Here is an 18,590-nt window from a genome sequence, read left to right as displayed (position 1 = left end):
AGATGAAAAGGAGACATTAGGGTGCCAGACAAGGCGAGAGGAGGAGTGAAATGTAAAGGCAGAGGGAGGGATGTAGGTGAAAGGGGGGTGGGGGGGGGGGGGGGGAGAGAGGGCAGGATAGAGCTGGAGTGGTTGCATGCTTGTGAATTGGTGTCAGTATATGTTCATAAGTTCTCGGAGCAGAATTTGGCCATTCAGCCCACCAAGTCTCCTCCGCCATTCAATCATGGCTGATCTATCTTTCCCTCTCAACTCCTCTCAACCCCATATCCATATCGTCAAGCAAAAAATAAACATTCGTCATTTCCTCTTGCTTGGAACTGGGAATTGTGTAAAACCAGGCTCTTTTCAACTTCAATCCATGACATGGGGTGAGAGGACGGAACACCAGTATGCATGACATTACTCACTCTCAGAGAATGGCTACCTTCTCACAACTGCTTTTCAAAGCACTGCCGTATGCAATATGCAACGTCTGTATGTTACAGGAATTTTCTCATTGTATTGTTTCAAATGTTGGTATGTTATTTCTGGGGATAATCCACAGTAAGAATGCCTATGCTTATGGCTTCTTGAGCGTTTCCATTTCGGAAATGACAAGAGTTAATTGCAGTAATGCATCCTTAAAGTCACCAGCATTCGATGACCAGGTCATCAATCTCCATGTCTCCAGTGGAGCCATCACATAAAAGATAATTAGCATTTGAAAGCAGCATTTCCAGTATTCCAATAGTTCGGAGGATATACGGTTGGAAAGAGTATGCAAAGATATCATCCTCGTAGCCTAATGGGGATTGAGGGAATGGAGAATGGTGGTTTTATTGAATGGAAATTGTGCTGTGCTCCACCTCTTTGGTGATTATTGGAAATAATTCTTATTTTATGTGTTTACTTCAGTCCATGTGCCTACGCTTCTTCTGTCATTGCCATTTGTAATGTATGTTCCAAGAAGACGGAAACTGATGCATTTTTGATCAATTTATTCAGGAAGGTGGCTGCCATCCTTCAAGCCAGCAGAAGGCATCAAATTAATGAAAATCTACAGCAAGAATTGCCGGAATGTTTGAAAATACCCAGTGGTCATCAGCTGAGGTGAAGGATCGTCTCTTCATCGTAAGACTGCATCAGCTCTGTAAAGAAGCAGATTAGACATTCAGCAATGCCTCCCAGGCATTTCAATAGTGCCTGTCAGGACTCAGTTGAAGAATGCTACAATTATATCCAATTGTCACTGGGTGACTGATAATAAAGCCTCATCCATAGCAGTCCCATCTGTGGGGGGCTTTTTCTCTCTTCTGGTCATTTCCTGTCAGTTGTATCTAATCACCATCATATTTGCTATGTCTCTCTCAAATATAAGTTTAGCAGGAACATGGCACCTTACAGCCTTTCAGATTCATAAAGTACCCTCGGACTAATGCAAAAAATGAGTATTATTTCATATTCAGGGTTTCATATTGTCATAAAATAAGATCTGGTTTAGCCAGAGGCTTTATTGTTACAATCTAGTCATGAGCGGAGGCATAAAAAGATAACAGGTTGCACCCAATACTGATCCATCCAACTTGCCCTCTCTCTTGAAGCTATATTGAATGTTGAATGCAAGAGCAATAGTTCTGGAAATTTCATATTAACTTGGTTGTTACACCTGGACTGAACACGATTATTAACTGGAGCATGTAAAATATATACTACCACCTAAGGGAAGCTTCAGGATTAAACCCATTAAACATCCAAGCATTCAACACTTAAAGTGGAAAACAAGGTGTTTAATTATTTCCACATTAATCAGAATTTATTACTGCTGCTAGATACCTAGCAAACACATTCATTCAGTGTATCACATTTAGCATGAAAAATTGACTAAGACACTTTCAAGTCTCCAGCATTATAGTCACAGCAATTTTCCAGAAGCCACCGAAATCTCACTTTCAATCGCATAATTAATCTTCTGATTATTGAAGTTCGGAAAAAAACCCCAGCTGCAATAGTTATTAATGAAACCTGCTGTCACAAACATTATTTTGGAATTGGTGTCAGAGGGAAGTGCTGGAGAAGCAGTTGATGAAGCAATGCAGCAGTAAACCTGTCTATTTGATAGGTGATGACCGTGGAGTCGTGTCAAGAGTGTTTAATTGTCATATGTATCAACAATGGAACATTGAAATTCTTGCCTGCTGCAGCTTAATAGGCCCTTTAATGCAATAAATATACAATTATTAAAAACATAATAAATTGTTAATTAGTAATACTAGGTAACTAGACCATAATAATTCAAAACTAAAGTCTATGTATGTAACGAAAACAAAGTCCATAGTAGATTATAGTTGCTGAGGTAGTGGTTAGTGCTGTGCAGTATTCAAGAGTCTGATGGTTGCTGGAAAGAAGCTGTATTTGAACCTAGATGTCACGGTTTGCAGGCTCCTGTACCTTCTTCCCAATGGTAGTAGCACGGTGTAAGCGTGACTGGGTGGTGTGCGTCTCTGATGATATCAGTTGTGTTTTTGAGGCAGCGCCTTCTGTGGAAAGCCATAACAGGCCCTTCAGCCCACCGAGTTCACACCAACCAGCGACACACACACACTAACACTATCCTACACCTACTATGATACAATACGATACGATGATAGAACCTTATTTATCCCAGGAGAGAAATTGATCTGCCAACAGTCATAAAAACACAAAATACATGAGACATGAAATTAAAGTGACGAGTGGAAAGGTTTGGGGGATGTGCAAAGATTGGGGGGGGGAGTCAGTCTCAGTCTACCCCACGACAGAAGGGGGAGGAGTTGTAAAGTTTGATAGCCACATGGAAGAAGGATCTCCTGTGGCGTTCTGTCCTGCATCTTGATGGAACCAGTCTGTTGCTGAAGGTACTCCTCAGGTTGACCAGTGTGTCATGGAGGGGGTGAGCTGTATTGTCCAGAATGCTCCACAGTTTGAGGAGCATCCTCCCTTCCTAGACCACCTCCCAGGAATACAACTCCGCCCCCAGGAACGGAGCCAGCCTTCCTGATGAGTTTGTGACCAGGGACAATTTACAATTTTACTAAGCCAATTAACCTACAAATTTGTATGTCTTTAGAGAGTGAGAGGAAACTGGAGCACCTGGCGAAAACCCATACAGGGAGAAGTACAAACTTCATACAGACAGCACCTGTAGTCAGGATCGAGCCCAGGTCTCTGGCGCTGTAAGGCAGCAACTCTACCGCTGTGCAACCATGCCGCCCCATAGCAACCAGCAACGATCTAAACGAACAATTACAGTAGAAAGCCATAACATGAATATTTGCAAAGTGCTGAGGTGAATGACCAATGCAAGAAATATGTGATAGATGCCATTAGTGACGATAAAAGAAAAGCAAGGTGCCTTGATCCAGAATCACATCGAATTAGAGAACATACTTAAAAATACAATCATCATCAGGGTCAAGGCATCATTGAAAAGGCCAGCATTTATTTTCCATATCTAATCGCCCCTTTGAAGATGGTGGTAAATCTTGAATCTCTGCTGTCATCTGGTGCTGGTACTCCCACAATACTATTTGTGTAAGAGTTCCAGGATTTAGACCAGTGACGATGAAGGATTGGAGATGTAATTCCAAGTCAGGTTGATGTGCAACTTGGAGGGCAACATGCAGGTGGTGGTATTCCAAGCACTTCCTGTCCTTGTCCTCCATGGTAGTAAAGATGGCCAGTTGGAAGATGCTATCGTAGTCGTCTATTCTAACTGCAGTGTTTTTTGTGCATAGTAAGCACTGCAGTCACTCTGTGTCAATAGTTAACAACATGAATATTTAGGGTGATAGTTGGGATGGCTATCAACTGGGTCGCTTTATCCTGAACACAACCAAGTTGCTTGAGAGTTGTTCTCTAAACTAAACTAAACTATTGTGTAGTCTTCCTTTGCTCTGTTCAGTTTTGCATACAGCAGCAATGCACCTTCCTATACTTGTAATATCTGGTAGAAATGGCACACTGTGCTGAGTAATTCCCACAATAAAGGCAGCAGAACTTCTCAACTGACCAACGTGACCTGAACTTGATGTTGGAGTTCCTGGCATAACTTGCCAAGGGCCTGAGATTTCCACTTTTCCTTACAGCATCGATGGGGGTGATTTTGGCCCTGTAACCTATTGCTTCCACATTCCTAGATTTTACCATTCATCACCAAATCAGGAACAATTTACAATGGCCAATTAACCTATTAACCTGCACTTCTTCAGGATGTTGGGGAAGCCCACAAAGTCACTGGGGAAATGTTCAAACATCTCACACATGGCACTGGAGGTCAGAACTGAATATGGTTTGCAGGATCTATCAGGAGGTATTCCAAGCAGCATCACCAATTGTTCCATCAGTCCAATTGCCCCATGTCTTATTCCACTGTGCCCCAGCAACTGAATCCTTCTCACGAGCCCATCAACCAATTTGATACTTTGCTACTTACTACACCGGGTATAATTTGTAGTGTCCAATTAAACTTCCAGGATATCTCTGGGATGTCAAAGGAAACCAGAGCACCCAAGGGATCCACTCAACCAAGGAAAGAATATTTAAACTCCACACGCAGAGCACCTAAGGGTCAGGGTCGAATCTAGGTCCACAGAGCTATTAAGGAGCAGATCTAATTGCTATGTCACTGAGATGATTTTCTAAGTTCTCCAATCCTTCTTAAAATGGGGCATTGATAACGCCAGATATGGCCCTACCCCTTATCAATCTGCTGGGATTAATTGTGTGCAGGAGGAATGTTGGAGAGTGCCCAAGAATGTGGGCGTGCTTGGCATGGTTAAATACATGGGTGTGTATGTTTAAACTAAGCAAACTGGATGTGAGTATTATAATAATGATGAACCTATGCGGGTGTAATGGGGCACATAAATGTCAAACATGCATTATGACTGAAAAAGACTGTTAGATAAATGAGGAGGGTGCATTGCATGGAACAATATTTGAGCTGATTTGGGGGATATAATTTGTCTCACTCTGAATTTGTGGGAAGTCATTAAAGTTTTTCTAGCTCTGCGACAATATCCTGGGTGCTTCACTCATGATGTTAACCTATCAGTAACTTCTTCCCACTGCCTCGTCATCAGCAATCAAAATGGGTTCCAAGGGTCATAGGCTGAGGTGATCTTTCTGCCCTTCATTGGAATCACCAAGTCATCAGGAGTTATGTTGAAATATCCAGTTAGCCTCTAACTGGATATTGTGGCTAACTGCTTCATTGTGGCTTCCCCCCCTTACTTTTTAAACACTGCAAAATTTCCGCTAACTGTTGGAGCACCTCCCCTTCAAAAGCTACAGATGTGGATTCAATAAACACCAGCTGTTTTCAGTTGGTGCTAGCCATTCACAAAATAACACCCAATGGATAAGCGCTAAGGATGATAATAATAATAGAACGGTTACCGCAGGCTTGACACTAACTATGATAGTGAGCTGAGATCATTGCTTTTCTGTGCAACCTGCACTGGTTCAATTAAATGCAAGTAATTTAATCATTACAATTCTCTTACAAGTTTCAATTTTCAGCATTTTCAATTTTTCCCCAAATTTCCAAAACGTTACATCAAAAGAAATATCAAAAAGCTATTATGTAAAATATACAGAGATTTTACTAATAATGGGAAATTTGAAAAGTTGGTGTAATCCTGGAAAATCTTTATAAAAATGCTTACAGGTCAAATATCTTTGTCTTTCTGCAATTCATACCTTCAGACTCTTCTGTAAGGATGAACAAAACACCACATCAATTTCAGTTTCAGCAAACTGGAATTCAGTTTGGGATTAATTTTACATTTCTGTAATATTAAAATGCCCTTTTCAGCAAATTTAAAATCAGATTATTATGTCTAAAGTCACATAATATCAAACAATAGACCTGCATATCGTAACTACAAGGTGTGACAAACAGAATACATGACACATTGCTTTGTGTATATGTAGGTTCACTTATAAAGAACAAAATCATCAAATCTTTTAGGTGTTCTTGTAGTTCTATTAGACATGCGTCTGTCTGTGTTGGATTTTTCATGTGTTCTGAAATATCAGGCTCTGGTTGTGATGTTGTGTTATCACTATGGATATCAGGTTCGTTACTCTCTGAAGTGCTTTCAGGATCTACACCATCTGGGGTGCCTTCAGGATCTACACCTACAGTTGGAGTTGGCAGAACTATCAGTGGCTCCTCGCTTGGTTGACCACTTCTCTTTGTTGGAAGTTGGTGTGTTCGTCACCTTTCGGCAAGTACGCTCCCATTTGATCGACATGCTGATGAACGACTCTTCCCTCACTCAACTTTACATTGTACAGGACTTCATTGATGACTTCTGCTATCATTCCGTAAAGCCAAGTGGGACCTGATGTAAAGTTCTTGGCCATGACATGATCATTCACATCAAAGACTCGCTTCTTGCTTCCTCGATCTGCTGCCTGTTTCATTGAGGCTTGCTTCCTTCGATCAGTTTTGCTGAGATCGGGTCGCAGACTGTCAAGTTTAGTGCGGATCTTTCGTCCGAACATCAGTTCACTGGGTGACTTTCCAGTCGTTCCTTGAGGTGTGACTCTGTATGTCAGCAAGAACTTCTGGATCTTTAGTCGCAGGTCTGATACTTTTCCTTTCTTCACACCTGCTTTCACCGTTTGTATCCCTCTTTCTGCTAGTCCGTTGCTGGACGGGTGCTTGGGTGATGTTTGAATGTGGCAGATGTTATTGCTGCTGAGGAACTTGGCAAATTCTACAGACATAAACTGCGTACCGTTGTCTGTGACCACTGTTTCTGGTAACCCATGAGTTGCAAACAACCGCCTCAGGGCAATCACTGTTGCTGCTGCTGTTGCGTGTTTCACCCGAATGGCTTCAATCAATTTGCTGTGAGCATCGACCACAATCAGCACATTCTCATTGTTGATGCTGGCATAGTGACAGTGAATTCTACTCCCACGGTCTCTCAGGGAACTCCCATGGATGGATTGGGGATTCAACAGGACTATGCTGACTCTCTTTACTTCCTGTGCATCAACAGGGCATGTGTCCAGATTGGTGAGCATGTTGATGCGTGTCTCTGGTGCTTCATCAAGCTCGGCAAGCTCCGGATGATTCCATGAAGAGTCCTCTTCATGGATCGGCAAGCGCGACAATGCATCTGCATTCTGGTGTTTCTTGCCTTTTCGATGAACTATCTTGTGACTGTAGGCAGACAAGATCATATGCCATCTTGCTACGCGAGCAGAGGCCATCGGACTGGCAGGCTTGTGGTCTCCAAAGAGTCCCATCAGAGACTTGTGATCAGTCACAATGGTGAAAGACCTTCCATGTAACTGCTTGTGGAACTTCTTCAGTCTGAAGATTATGGATAAACCTTCCTTTTCATATTATGCGTAGTTCACTTCGCTGGGCTTGAGAGTGCGTGATGCGAAAGCTAACGGGCGTTCTTGTCCATCTGATTCAACATGGCTTATCACAGCACCTAAGCCATAGGGGCTTGCATCCGTTTGGAGCAGGATGGTTTTGGCTGGATCGTAATGCTCTTGCTGCGATGAATTCACCGGTCGACTTGACTGTAGACCAAACTGTCTCTGGACTCAGGTGAATCAGTGACTTCTCGGGCTGGCCTCCTGGGCTGGCTTTGCTGGCTGATGCTACTGCTGGCACCATCTCACTTTCAGGCCACGCGATGTTACTGGCTGGGCGACCCGGTAGACCTACGGCTGGGCTAGTTGACCACGTCAGGGCTGCACTGCTTAAAGATGTGTTCTAACGTTATCACCGGCGCTGGTCTGCTCTCGGATACTCGGATACTTGGATTCTCGTCATCGGTGGCGGTTGCTGATGACAAGATGGCGGCGGCTGGACTTGGGCCATGGGCACTGGAAACTCAATACTGGCAAGCGAACACAATTGATGTTCTGCTGGCTATAGGCTGATTCGATGAGCTGCGCTGCACGGCTACAGTACTGCTTGTATGGTAGGTTGCATCGATGGAGTGCGAACATTTGCGGCGAAGTTTCCAAATACACAACGCATCATTAACTTCATGTCCGGTCGTGAGAAAAGCTTCAAATTGACCACAATACTGTTCCTGTTAGAGGAATCCCATCCTCGTCGCCAAATTGTTATGTATTTGTGCTGCAATCGGATTCAGAATAAAACTCGGAACACACAAGTATTTAAACGTGCTGTTGTCGTGTTATCGCCATCTTGAGTCTCCCCTGCACATGCATACAATCGCGCAAGTCATTCAATATGCATATCATATTCTTATACACAACAAGAAGGTTTGTGCCATCAGGAGAGATTAAGCAAGGTGCACCTATACTCTCTCCAGAGTTTGGGGAAATTAAAGTCAGATCTCATTGAAAAATAAAACATTCTAACTACACTTCAAAAGGTTTAAGCAGGGGTGCTTGGGGTATGTAGAACCAAGGATCACAATCTCAACATAAGGAGTCAGATATTTTGAACCCAGATGAGGTGAAATTTCATTGACCATCGGGAACTGAATTGGATAGCACGCGACACAAAAGTTTTTAACTGTACCTCCGAACAAGTGACAATAAACAAAGACTAAACTAACCAAAAAACAATGGAGATAGACACAAAAAGCTGGAGTAACTCAGCGGGACAGACAGCATCTCTGGAGAGAAGGAATGGATGACGTTTCGGATCGAGACCCATGGGTCTCGACCCGAAACGTCACCCATTTCTTCTCTCTAGAGATGCTGCCTGTCCCGTTAAGTTACTCCAGTTTTCTGTGTTTATCTTCAGTTTAAACCAGCATCTGCAGTTCCTTCTTAAACAAACAATGGAGGCTCAGTGTATAGGTTTCTAGATATTAAGGGAAGAAGTTATATGTTGTTAGGACAGGAAAGTGGTCCTCGCATAAAAAATTAGTCAATAATCGCAGAAAGTTGATATTCTTACACATAAAGTTGATATTCTTTTTCACCAAAATAGAATGGGATTTAGAATGTATCTAAAGTGTGAACAAACTAAGTTCTTGACTAAATGAGTAATTATTTTATACAATGGTTTATTCTTGTGGCACACTCGCATTGCGTCAAAATTGTGTTAACTATACAAAGCATCACAGTAGAAAATAATTATCACATCAATAAGCTAAATATAATGAGACTTTATAATCAGATTTTAAAATATATATTTATTCCAATTTAATCTTTGAGTTATACAATCACTAATAGCGCCAAAATAAATACCTATAACTTTTATTACATTTCTAGTGACATAACACTAACACGACAAACCATTATTCTCTTTACCAATCGGAAGTCGGAAGCTTCCCTGCACTATTTTCAGTACAAATCGCAGGATCTCAAAAACGTTAAAATATATGGGCCAAGGAATTTAATCATACAGAACTTTTCTGTTTTGTGTCATGTGTATGAGAGTGATTTTTCTTTTCTAGACTAGAACGTGATTCAGATGGGGTTTTTTTAGCCAAATTGCATCACTCCAAAAATTTAACTTGGCATTTCTTGTCATGAATCACATGATGAGGTGTTTTTACTTTTGGTTGTGCATGTGGCTATAAAGTGTACCTATTGTTGGGCACTATTTGCAATGTACTCACAGTTCAGAGAAGACGTGTTTGTGTTGGAAACCAGACTTTGGTAGGCCCCTTTTAATTAATGTACGTACCTGTTCTCCGTTGTGTCTAGACTCCACCATCCCCTTCACCAAGGTATTGAACCCAGGCATGTCCAACCCTCGTGATCCTAATCTGACCATTTCCATCCACTAATCTCCTTACCCCAGGAAATGATCAACTGAACTTATGACAGAAAGTACTGGAGGAAAATAACTGCAGATGCTGGTACAAATCGAAGGTATCACAAAGTACTGGAGTAACTCAGCAGGTCAGACAACATCTCTGAAAAACATGGATAGGTGACGTTCCAGGTTAAGTCCCTTTTGCGGTCTTCTGACTGACTTCTAGTCTGAAGAAGGGTCTCGGCCTGAAGCGTCACCTATCCATGTTCTCCAGTAGTGCTGCCTGACCTGCTGAATTACTCCAGCACTTTTGTGACCTTTTGTGTATTTACCGGCATCTGCAGTTCCTTGTTTCTACAACCAATTAATGACCTCATCCACTCAACAACAACCCAACAACCAATCGCAAGAAGATAGACACAAAAAGATGGAGTAACTCAGAGGGGCAGACTGCATCTCTAGAAAAAAGAAATTGGTGACGTTTCGGGTCGAGACCTTTGTTCAGACTGAGTCAGGGGAAAGAGAAACAAGAGATATAGACGGTGATGTTGAAAGATATAGAACAAATGGATGAAAGATATGCAAAAGAGTAACGATGATAAAGGAAACAGGCCATTGGTAGCTGTGGCCCATGTGAAAACGAGTATAGACAATGAGATTCAAAAAGATGACTTTGAAGCTGGTATGACTTGGGTGGGGGAGGGATGGAGGGAGGGGGGATGTAAGGATTACCTGAAGTTAGAGACCGCCTTAACAAACCTGATCTCCCGGTGGCTCAGCACTTCAACTCCCCCTCCCACTCCCAGTCTGACCGTTCTGTCATGGGCCTCCTCCATTGTCATAGTGAGGCCCACCGCAAATTGGAGGAACAGCACCTCATATTTTGCTTGGGCAGCTTACACCCCAGCGGTATGAACATTGATTTCTCTAACTTTAGATAGCTCCTCTGTCTCTCTCTTTCCCCTCCCCCTTCCCAGTTCTCCCACTGTCTTCCTTTCTCCAACTACATCCTTTCTTTGTCCCGCCCCCTTCCCTGACATCAGCCTGAAGAAGGGTCTCGACCCGAAACGTCATCCATTCCTTCTCTCCTGTAATGCTGCCTGATCTGCTGAGTAACTCCAGCTTTTTGTGATACCTTAGAAAAATCAATAGTCATACCACTGGGTTGTAAGCTGCCCAAGTGAAATATGAGGTGCTCCAATTTGCGTTTGACCTTACTTTGACAATGGAGGAGGCTCAGGACAGAAAGGTCAGAACCGATCACAAGCTCCTGGGTCACCCTGCCTTATCCCGATTTTCAGTTGTAGGGAAACCATATCAATGTCCCCCACAACCTATGAAAGATTCCCTTCTACTAGTCACAAATCTCTGATTCATTCCTTTCTGGCATCTGGTTGCTGGAATGACAGCCTTCTGATCCATAATCTGTCCCTCTATCCCGAACTGTCTTGTCCATGCCACAACTGACCTGCTTTTCAATGCCACATCCCAATTATGTCCTTTCCTGCACACAGGTCTGGGGACTGGGCCAGTGAAGCATCTGATCAGCCTGACTGCCTGCCTTTCTTCCAGAAGTCCTTTGGGAAAGCACATGGTGTTCTGAGATGGAGGAATTGGGAGTGCTTTTTTTCATTAATAATCAACTGAATACATAGATATGATTTATGCTCCATTTCCGTGAATTAATAAAACAACATTTTAGAAATTGCAGTCCATGCGCCAAAAAAAACAGGGAAACTGATCTAAATGCAGATTTAAATGAACACTAAGCAAAAAGCAAAGTGCTGGAGGAACTCGACAGGGCAGGCAGCATCTGTGGAGGGAAATGGTCCGACTACGCTTAGGGTCGGGACCCAAAAGGTCAATTTCTCTCCAGGGATGCTGATTAACCCGCTGAGTTCCTCCAGCAGTTGTTGTTTTTTTGCTCGTGTCCAGCATCTGCAGACTCTTGTCTCACCATTGAAATAAACTCTCCCGTTCACTGCGTTAGTAAATACAGATCCGGACCTGGGTAACCGAGGAAATGGCTCCCTCTCAGGGATTCTAGTTTATCTCCCAATCACATGCAAACACACACACGCCCGTCCTCTTTGTTCAACAGGAATAGAGAGAGATCGGTTACTAACACTTAATGCCCGTGGTAGCATTTTAATCAAATATCTGTTTGGACAAGTCTTGAGAAATGTATGCATTATTTTTCACCTGCACATATTCTTAACCAGCAATTAAACGAAGGGTTTCAAATGTCTTCAGTAAATATTCCTTCGAATTTTAAGAACAGATTTTTTTAGAAGTTGCCACTTGCACAAAAAGGGCGGAAAGGCTGAAACAAACTACAATCCTATCTGGGAAAGATCGAGCCGAGAGATAGAAAAAATAACCTGTAAACCTGGTGAACGCTAGCATTTTAAAACGACCTGGTGAACACTAACATTTTAAAACGTCCAGTCTTAAAATAAAATAAAAATATTAAAAAACTGACTCGGTTGACTGCCCCATTGATAATACTCCGGAACCCTTTAAAAAAAAGTAACGTGTTGCATTGAAAACCTAAGGTTTTTGGCATTGAGAGCATATATTTTCAACAAGAGAGAGTTAAATGAGGAATTTTGTTACTCGAACCTTTGATTTGGCTTAGCCCCGACAAAAATGCAACAGAGGAAAGGACGGACGGCTATTGTTTATTTCAGGTTGGTGTAACAATGAAAACGATGCAGCAACTTTAACGATCTTTATTGGTAATGTTTAAGAAAGTAACAGCTTTTGTGGTATCATGCTTGAGCTGCAACAGCACTTCTCGATGTAACAACATTCCAATGTTTTGCACCTCTCCCAAACATGTTTTGCAATCGTTTCCTTCCAGGACTCAGATTCCTTTAATATTATCTTTATCGTAAATCTGGCATTTTCTCCGCCCTCTCCTGCAGCCAATCTTCTGCAACCATGGCAAATCACTGCTGTGTGTGTGTGAAGGGGGGGGGTTGTGGGTGGGATCACATGCGTGTCAATCGCAGCTATCAAGTTGGGTTGAGCGGACCTGAACCGTGACGGTTCACACAAACACACGCTCACCGTAGGTCCCGCCCACTTCGTATGAAGATGATTGGTCGGCTTCCAATAATACACGCGCCTTTTTGCCGTCGGCGATCGCGAATGGCCGAGAGCCACGTCGATCAGGATGATGTGATAGGCATGCGAGGTTGTGAGTGGGCAGATGTGGTGTCAATCAGGACCATAGCCCCCTCCCTCAGGTTGGGAGGCGGGCCTTCTTGTGGAAAAAAAATCACTTCTCGGCAAGTGTAAAGGGGGAGGGGGGAGGAAACAAAAACAACTCAACGCCATTTTGGACTTAGGCCTACTTTGCTAATTATGAATTCCGGGAGACTTCGAACACACCATTCGCATCAAACGAGCTGAGGATTTGTACTGTGGCGTTTTCTTTCCTTGTAATCCTTCCTCGCCCCCCCCCCCCCTCCCTTACGCAAATTGCGTTTAATTATTTTTATTGTAACGTGCGCTCTGAGCAAACCCAACTCATCGTGTGTATGTGGGGAAAAAAGACGACCGAAGTGATGTGCCTCAAATTCCCATCTTTTCTGAATGAAGTTGCCTGCTGAAGACGAAAAAAGGTGGATCGCAGCCAGTAACTAGTCAGGAGACGTTGTGGAGCCGCATAGAAATTTATTTCCTTTGGAAGCGAAACGTTTTATTTTGAATAGTCCATTTTCTTAAAGCTGTCCGAAAAAACTCATCATGGGAGCTGGTACCAAGCTTGCGTTTGTTGTGTTTTTGATTTCATGTTCTTCGGGTAAGTAGTCTATACCGGCGGAGATTTTATTTTAATTAATTTATATCTTGTTTGTGAATGTTATATTAAAAAAGTGATTTTGCATTTTTTTAATTACTGGGATCAATATTCCAGTCAGTGTAATTTACTCCGTATTCGGTGAGTAAATTCAGTCAGTTTGTGGCGTACATGTGCGAGTTTTTGAAGCGTGGTGTGTGTGTTGTAATGATATATATCCACTTGCTCAATGTGACTGTTCGTTGCAAAGGCAAACTTATTAAATTGGCACCGAAACGACTATCATTTTTCTTTCGCCAAATATATCTGATGATGATAGCTGCTCTTGTCCACAGGACAGATTGGTTTTGATAATTGCTGGATACTCCACATTTGTGTAATCTGCTAAAAATCAAATATTTTTTCCATTATGTTGTCGCTGATCTGCCACATTTATTTCATTGAAAAGTGAAACATTTGATTTTTAACATGTCTAACATTTCACTGGTGTTTCTCCTTTTGATCATAAACGAATTTCGAACAGTTTTGTTTAATTTGTGATCAATATCATGCAATTTAATATTCAACCATATGCATTGTGGCTACTTAAAAACCCTCTCCCCTCCCTTTATTTAAGCCGCTATTGTGAAAAGTTTATATTTTCCCAGTCCCCCTGAGAGTAATCATTTTGTGCTTAAACGACTTCTAAAATTTGACGAAGAGGATGTGCATAAAACATTTAGAACTCCTCCCAGAAACGGAATGTTTTTATTAAAACTAAATTTGTAATTATTTTTAAAAAATCACATTTTGCTGTATCTTCCGTTGTATACTTTTCGATTTTAAGGGTTATTGTGTGCAGCTCGCTTATTTGGACCCGTAGTACAACTGATCAGAATTAATCTTAATATTTCACAAATTTTGTGTTTTAAATATTATAGAATTTATATCGGTTATAGAATCTGCGCAACGGACTCCTCGCAGGAGAACTGTCAAAGTACACACCTCGAGGCTTTTTGAGTGTTTTTTTGGTCCAGGCTGAGGGGCGCAATGCCCAATTTGTATCAACATGTTCGATTTGTACGTTAAATGAAAGGAGACCGATGAGACGAAATCAAATACTGTACACGGTTTATGTTTGGTTTTATTCCGGTAATCTTTGTTTCCTTCTCCGTATAAATTAGTCGAATTAATCATTATTTGGAAGTAGTTTTAAATACTTAATTGCAAGATGGCAGTACGATACCAAATCCTTTATGAATTCCCTTTCTCGCTTCAATGTTAATCTGTAAAATAGAATAATATATGGTCTCTGCAGTGCTTAAGGGACGGGTCAACGCTCTGAAGAGAGCGTGGTTAAAACTAATTGTAGATGCTGACAGTTCGTAATGTAATTCATTGTCATTTGCAATATTTAACTTGAAAACACACCCAAATGTATCTTACAGACATAAACTATTATTGTTGTTGAAGATTGTTTTCATATTTGCGTGAAGAATATATATTTTTACACAGACGAAAGTAAAATCGACACAAAATAAGGCAATCAAATATTCACTAATCTGGATTTGCCTGCAATATCAGTGGTTTATTTGATTTATGGACATCAATAGTGCACACGTTGTCAGACCGAACCCATGAGGTTTTCCACAGTCGAGCTTGCTTGTAATTGTCAAGTGTTTTTTTAAAAAGTTTGATTTTTTTAAATACTGAAAAATATTTGTAATTTTAAAGGTGGGTGAACGAGACGACGTGCGTAAACGTTGTTTTGGTTGATTTGTTTTGATTAGGTGGTTTAGTCATAGAGTTGGAAACGTGGCCAGTCTAATTGTATAGCCTTTAATAATAAAAAATGTAGGCAGCAATTTTATCTTGGTTTAACCGAAATTTTGAAATGGGACATTGTGCGTAATTGCTAATAAAGTTTTGATTAAGAAAAATAAAAATAGGTTAGAAACTTCTGACTGTTTATGCAACCGATTTATTGCACTGCTTTGCATCACTTAAGGTGGTTTACATCAAAAACACTGTCAATCTTGTTCTCGACTGATCGAGTTTAAGGTTTGTGATTTAGACTGCATTTTTCTACATATCACAATTTATTTTAATACCTTAAAACATCTCCGCATTTGTATTTACACTAAAAAACGTTTTTCTTTTGATTGATTTACTTAGAATCTGGTGTTCTTGTGTGTTGTTTTTGGGCACAAGTTTGAAAAAAGACGTAAATTCTTTCGCTCTGAACTTTAATGACTTGAGATTTTATCGTATAAATAAAATGTTGTAATCAGATGAGTGAATGCAACCATAATGTCGTGGTACCTTCATAAAAACTTGCAAAAGTGTGACACAATTGGATTAAAATACAACCCTTATGCATATCGTTGTCAGGGCATCCTCTGTTTAAAAAAAAAACACAAATGTATTAAACAACAAGGTGGCATGATTTAAAATCACATTGAAGTCATTGTAACTCCACTTTTTAAGCAAGGAGAGAGGGGAAACAGGGAATTATAGACCAGTTAGCCGTACATCGGTAGTGGGGAAAATGCTTAAGTTGATTGTTAAAGATGTTATAGCAGCGTATTTGGAAAACAGTGACAGGATCGGTCAAAGTCAGCATGGATTTATGAAGGTGAAATCATGCTTGAATAATCTTCTGGAATTTTTTGAGGATGTAACAAGTAGAATGGACAAGGGAGAGCCAGTGGTTGAAGAGCGGCACGGTGGCACAGCGGTAGAGTTGCTGCTTTACAGCGAATGCAGCGCCGGAGACTCAGGTTCGATCCTGACTACGGGTGCTGCACTGTAAGGAGTTTGTACGTTCTCCCCGTGACCTGCGTGGGTTTTCTCCGAGATCTTCGGTTTCCTCCCACACTCCAAAGACGTACAGGTATGTAGGTTAATTGGCTGGGTAAATGTAAAAATTGTCCCTAGTGGGTGTAGGATAGTGTTAATGTACGGGGATCGCTGGGCGGCACGGACTTGGTGGGCCGAAAAGGCCTGTTTCCGGCTGTATATATATGATATGATATGATAAGCAGGGTCTCGACCCAAAATGTCACCCATTCCTTCTCTCCAGAGATGCTGCCTGTCCCGCTAGTTACTCCAGCATTTTGTGTCTGCCAGTGGATGTGGTGTATCTGGACTTCCAAAAAGCCTTTGACAAGGTCCCACACATGAGATTAGTGTGCAAAATTAGAGCACATGGTATTGGGGGTAGGGTATTGACATGGATAGAGAACTGGTTGGCAGTCAGGAAGCAAAGTGTAGGAATTAACGGGTCCTTTTCAGAATGGCAGGCAGTGACTAGTGGGGTGCCGCAAGGCTCGGTGCTGGGACCCCAGTTATTTACAAACCTGAGGTTCTACTGAAGTTGTACAGGGCCTTAGGTAGACCGGATCTGGAGTATTGTGTGCAATTTTGGTCTCCTAATTTGAGGAAGGACATTATTGCTAATGAGGGAGTGCTGCGTCGGTTCACCAGGTTAATTCCCGGGATGGTGGGACTGACATATGATGAAAGAATGGGTCGACTGGGCTTGTGTTCACTGGAATTTAGAAGGATGAGTGGGGATCTTATAGAAACATATAAAATTCTTAAGGAATTGGACAGGCTAGATGCAGGAAAAATGTTCCCAATGTTGGTGAGTCCAGAACTAGGGGTCCATTTTAAGAATAAGGGGTAGGCCATTTAGGACTGAGATGAGGAAAATCTTTTTCACCCAGAGATTTGTGAATCTGTGGAATTCGCTGCCGCAGAAGACAGTGGAGGCCAATTCACTGGATGTTTTCAAGAGTTAGAATTAGCTCTTGGGGCTAAAGGAATCAACGGGTATGGGGAAAAATCAGGAACGGGGTACTGACTTTTGAAACCTTTGATTGATCAGCCATGATCATATTGAATGGCGGTGCTGGCTCAAAGGGCTGAATGGCCTCCTCCACCTATTTTTTCTATGTTGCCACATTCTAGCTCTCCAACATGGTAAAATGTGTGTCTACACAGTTCTTTAAGCGGCATTCCCTTAGCTTCATTGCATAACTTCATGATCATAGTTCGTTTCGTAGTGTTTTAAACTAAATGGATTGTACACTTGAGATGCATACATAAAACATGATTAATTTGGGAAGGCAGATGGGTAGGTGTTGAGAAATTCTAAGGGATGGAATTGCATGGATTGTCATACAATAATTCAAAATAAGAATTTCAGACCTTTAAATGTCTATGGTACTCGATACTTGGTTATCGTTCTCAAAAATTGTTTTACTGTTTCCATTATATGTAATAGTTGTTTACATGTATTTGTAATTTGATTTTACTGTTGGACTGCCAGGGTTAACTAGTTATATTTTTGAAGAGAGATGGATCAAGATGACACTGACTGGTACTGTGGTTAGACGTTCATGTGTAATTTTGAAATTTGAATTTAAATGCTTTTCCCTGGCAGTCCAACAGTAAAGTCTGATTTGTTTCATAATGGATTTACTCCAAAGCGCAAAACGCCCCATATTCTGTAACAGCGTTTAACATGAAGCCAGAAATATGTTGTACAGAATCAAAATATATTCCATTGCTTAGAATTGTGTGATGAAATTCAAATTATGATTATTTTTTTTTAAACACAGTTTAACTTTCTTCCCATTCGGTACTCATCATTCAAACTGGACATCACAGACAATAAAAATTGTCCACTGGGAGGATGGTTTGTAGAATATGACTTTTGAAGTTAGAAGTGGCAAACTATGTTCAGAACAATAATATAAGGTTAATGCAGAACTTTTAGAAAACTGAATCCTCAAGTTCACCAAAAACATATTACAACAGTAACTGTTCTTCAAATTTTTTTTGTATATGCTCTAAAACATTTTGGAGTGACCTGATATCATGAAAGACTTTATGTGTAAGATAGCAGTTGGTGAACATAAAATATTAAAGTGATAGCATTTTAAAAAGTACTTAATTAGCTGTTAAGATGGGAGGTCCTCTATCTTTGCCTTAAGTTGCAAGTGCAAGGAGCCCTGGAATTTTTGTCATAAGACTGACCACATGACCAGTTTGTTTTTTCAA

The 18,590-nt window shown here is 41.2% G+C and overlaps 1 protein-coding gene across 2 annotated transcripts in view; it reads left to right on the top strand.

Moving 5' to 3' along the window:
* The first annotated feature begins 13,055 nt into the window (after nucleotides 1-13,055).
* The window catches only part of LOC144595757 (activin receptor type-2A-like), an 85,688-nt gene continuing 80,153 nt past the window's right edge, over nucleotides 13,056-18,590 (top strand). For both annotated transcript variants that reach the window (XM_078403368.1, XM_078403367.1), the window contains exon 1: nucleotides 13,056-13,547. In XM_078403368.1, the coding sequence (XP_078259494.1) occupies nucleotides 13,493-13,547 (55 nt within the window). In that variant the 5' untranslated portion in view covers nucleotides 13,056-13,492. The remainder of the gene's footprint in view (nucleotides 13,548-18,590) is intronic.

Source organism: Rhinoraja longicauda, chromosome 8 (genome assembly GCF_053455715.1).
Source record: "Rhinoraja longicauda isolate Sanriku21f chromosome 8, sRhiLon1.1, whole genome shotgun sequence".
Classification (NCBI taxonomy): Eukaryota; Metazoa; Chordata; class Chondrichthyes; order Rajiformes; family Arhynchobatidae; genus Rhinoraja; species Rhinoraja longicauda.
The sequence above is the reverse complement of the archived record's forward strand: the minus strand, read 5'-3'. Positions and strand labels throughout refer to the sequence as shown.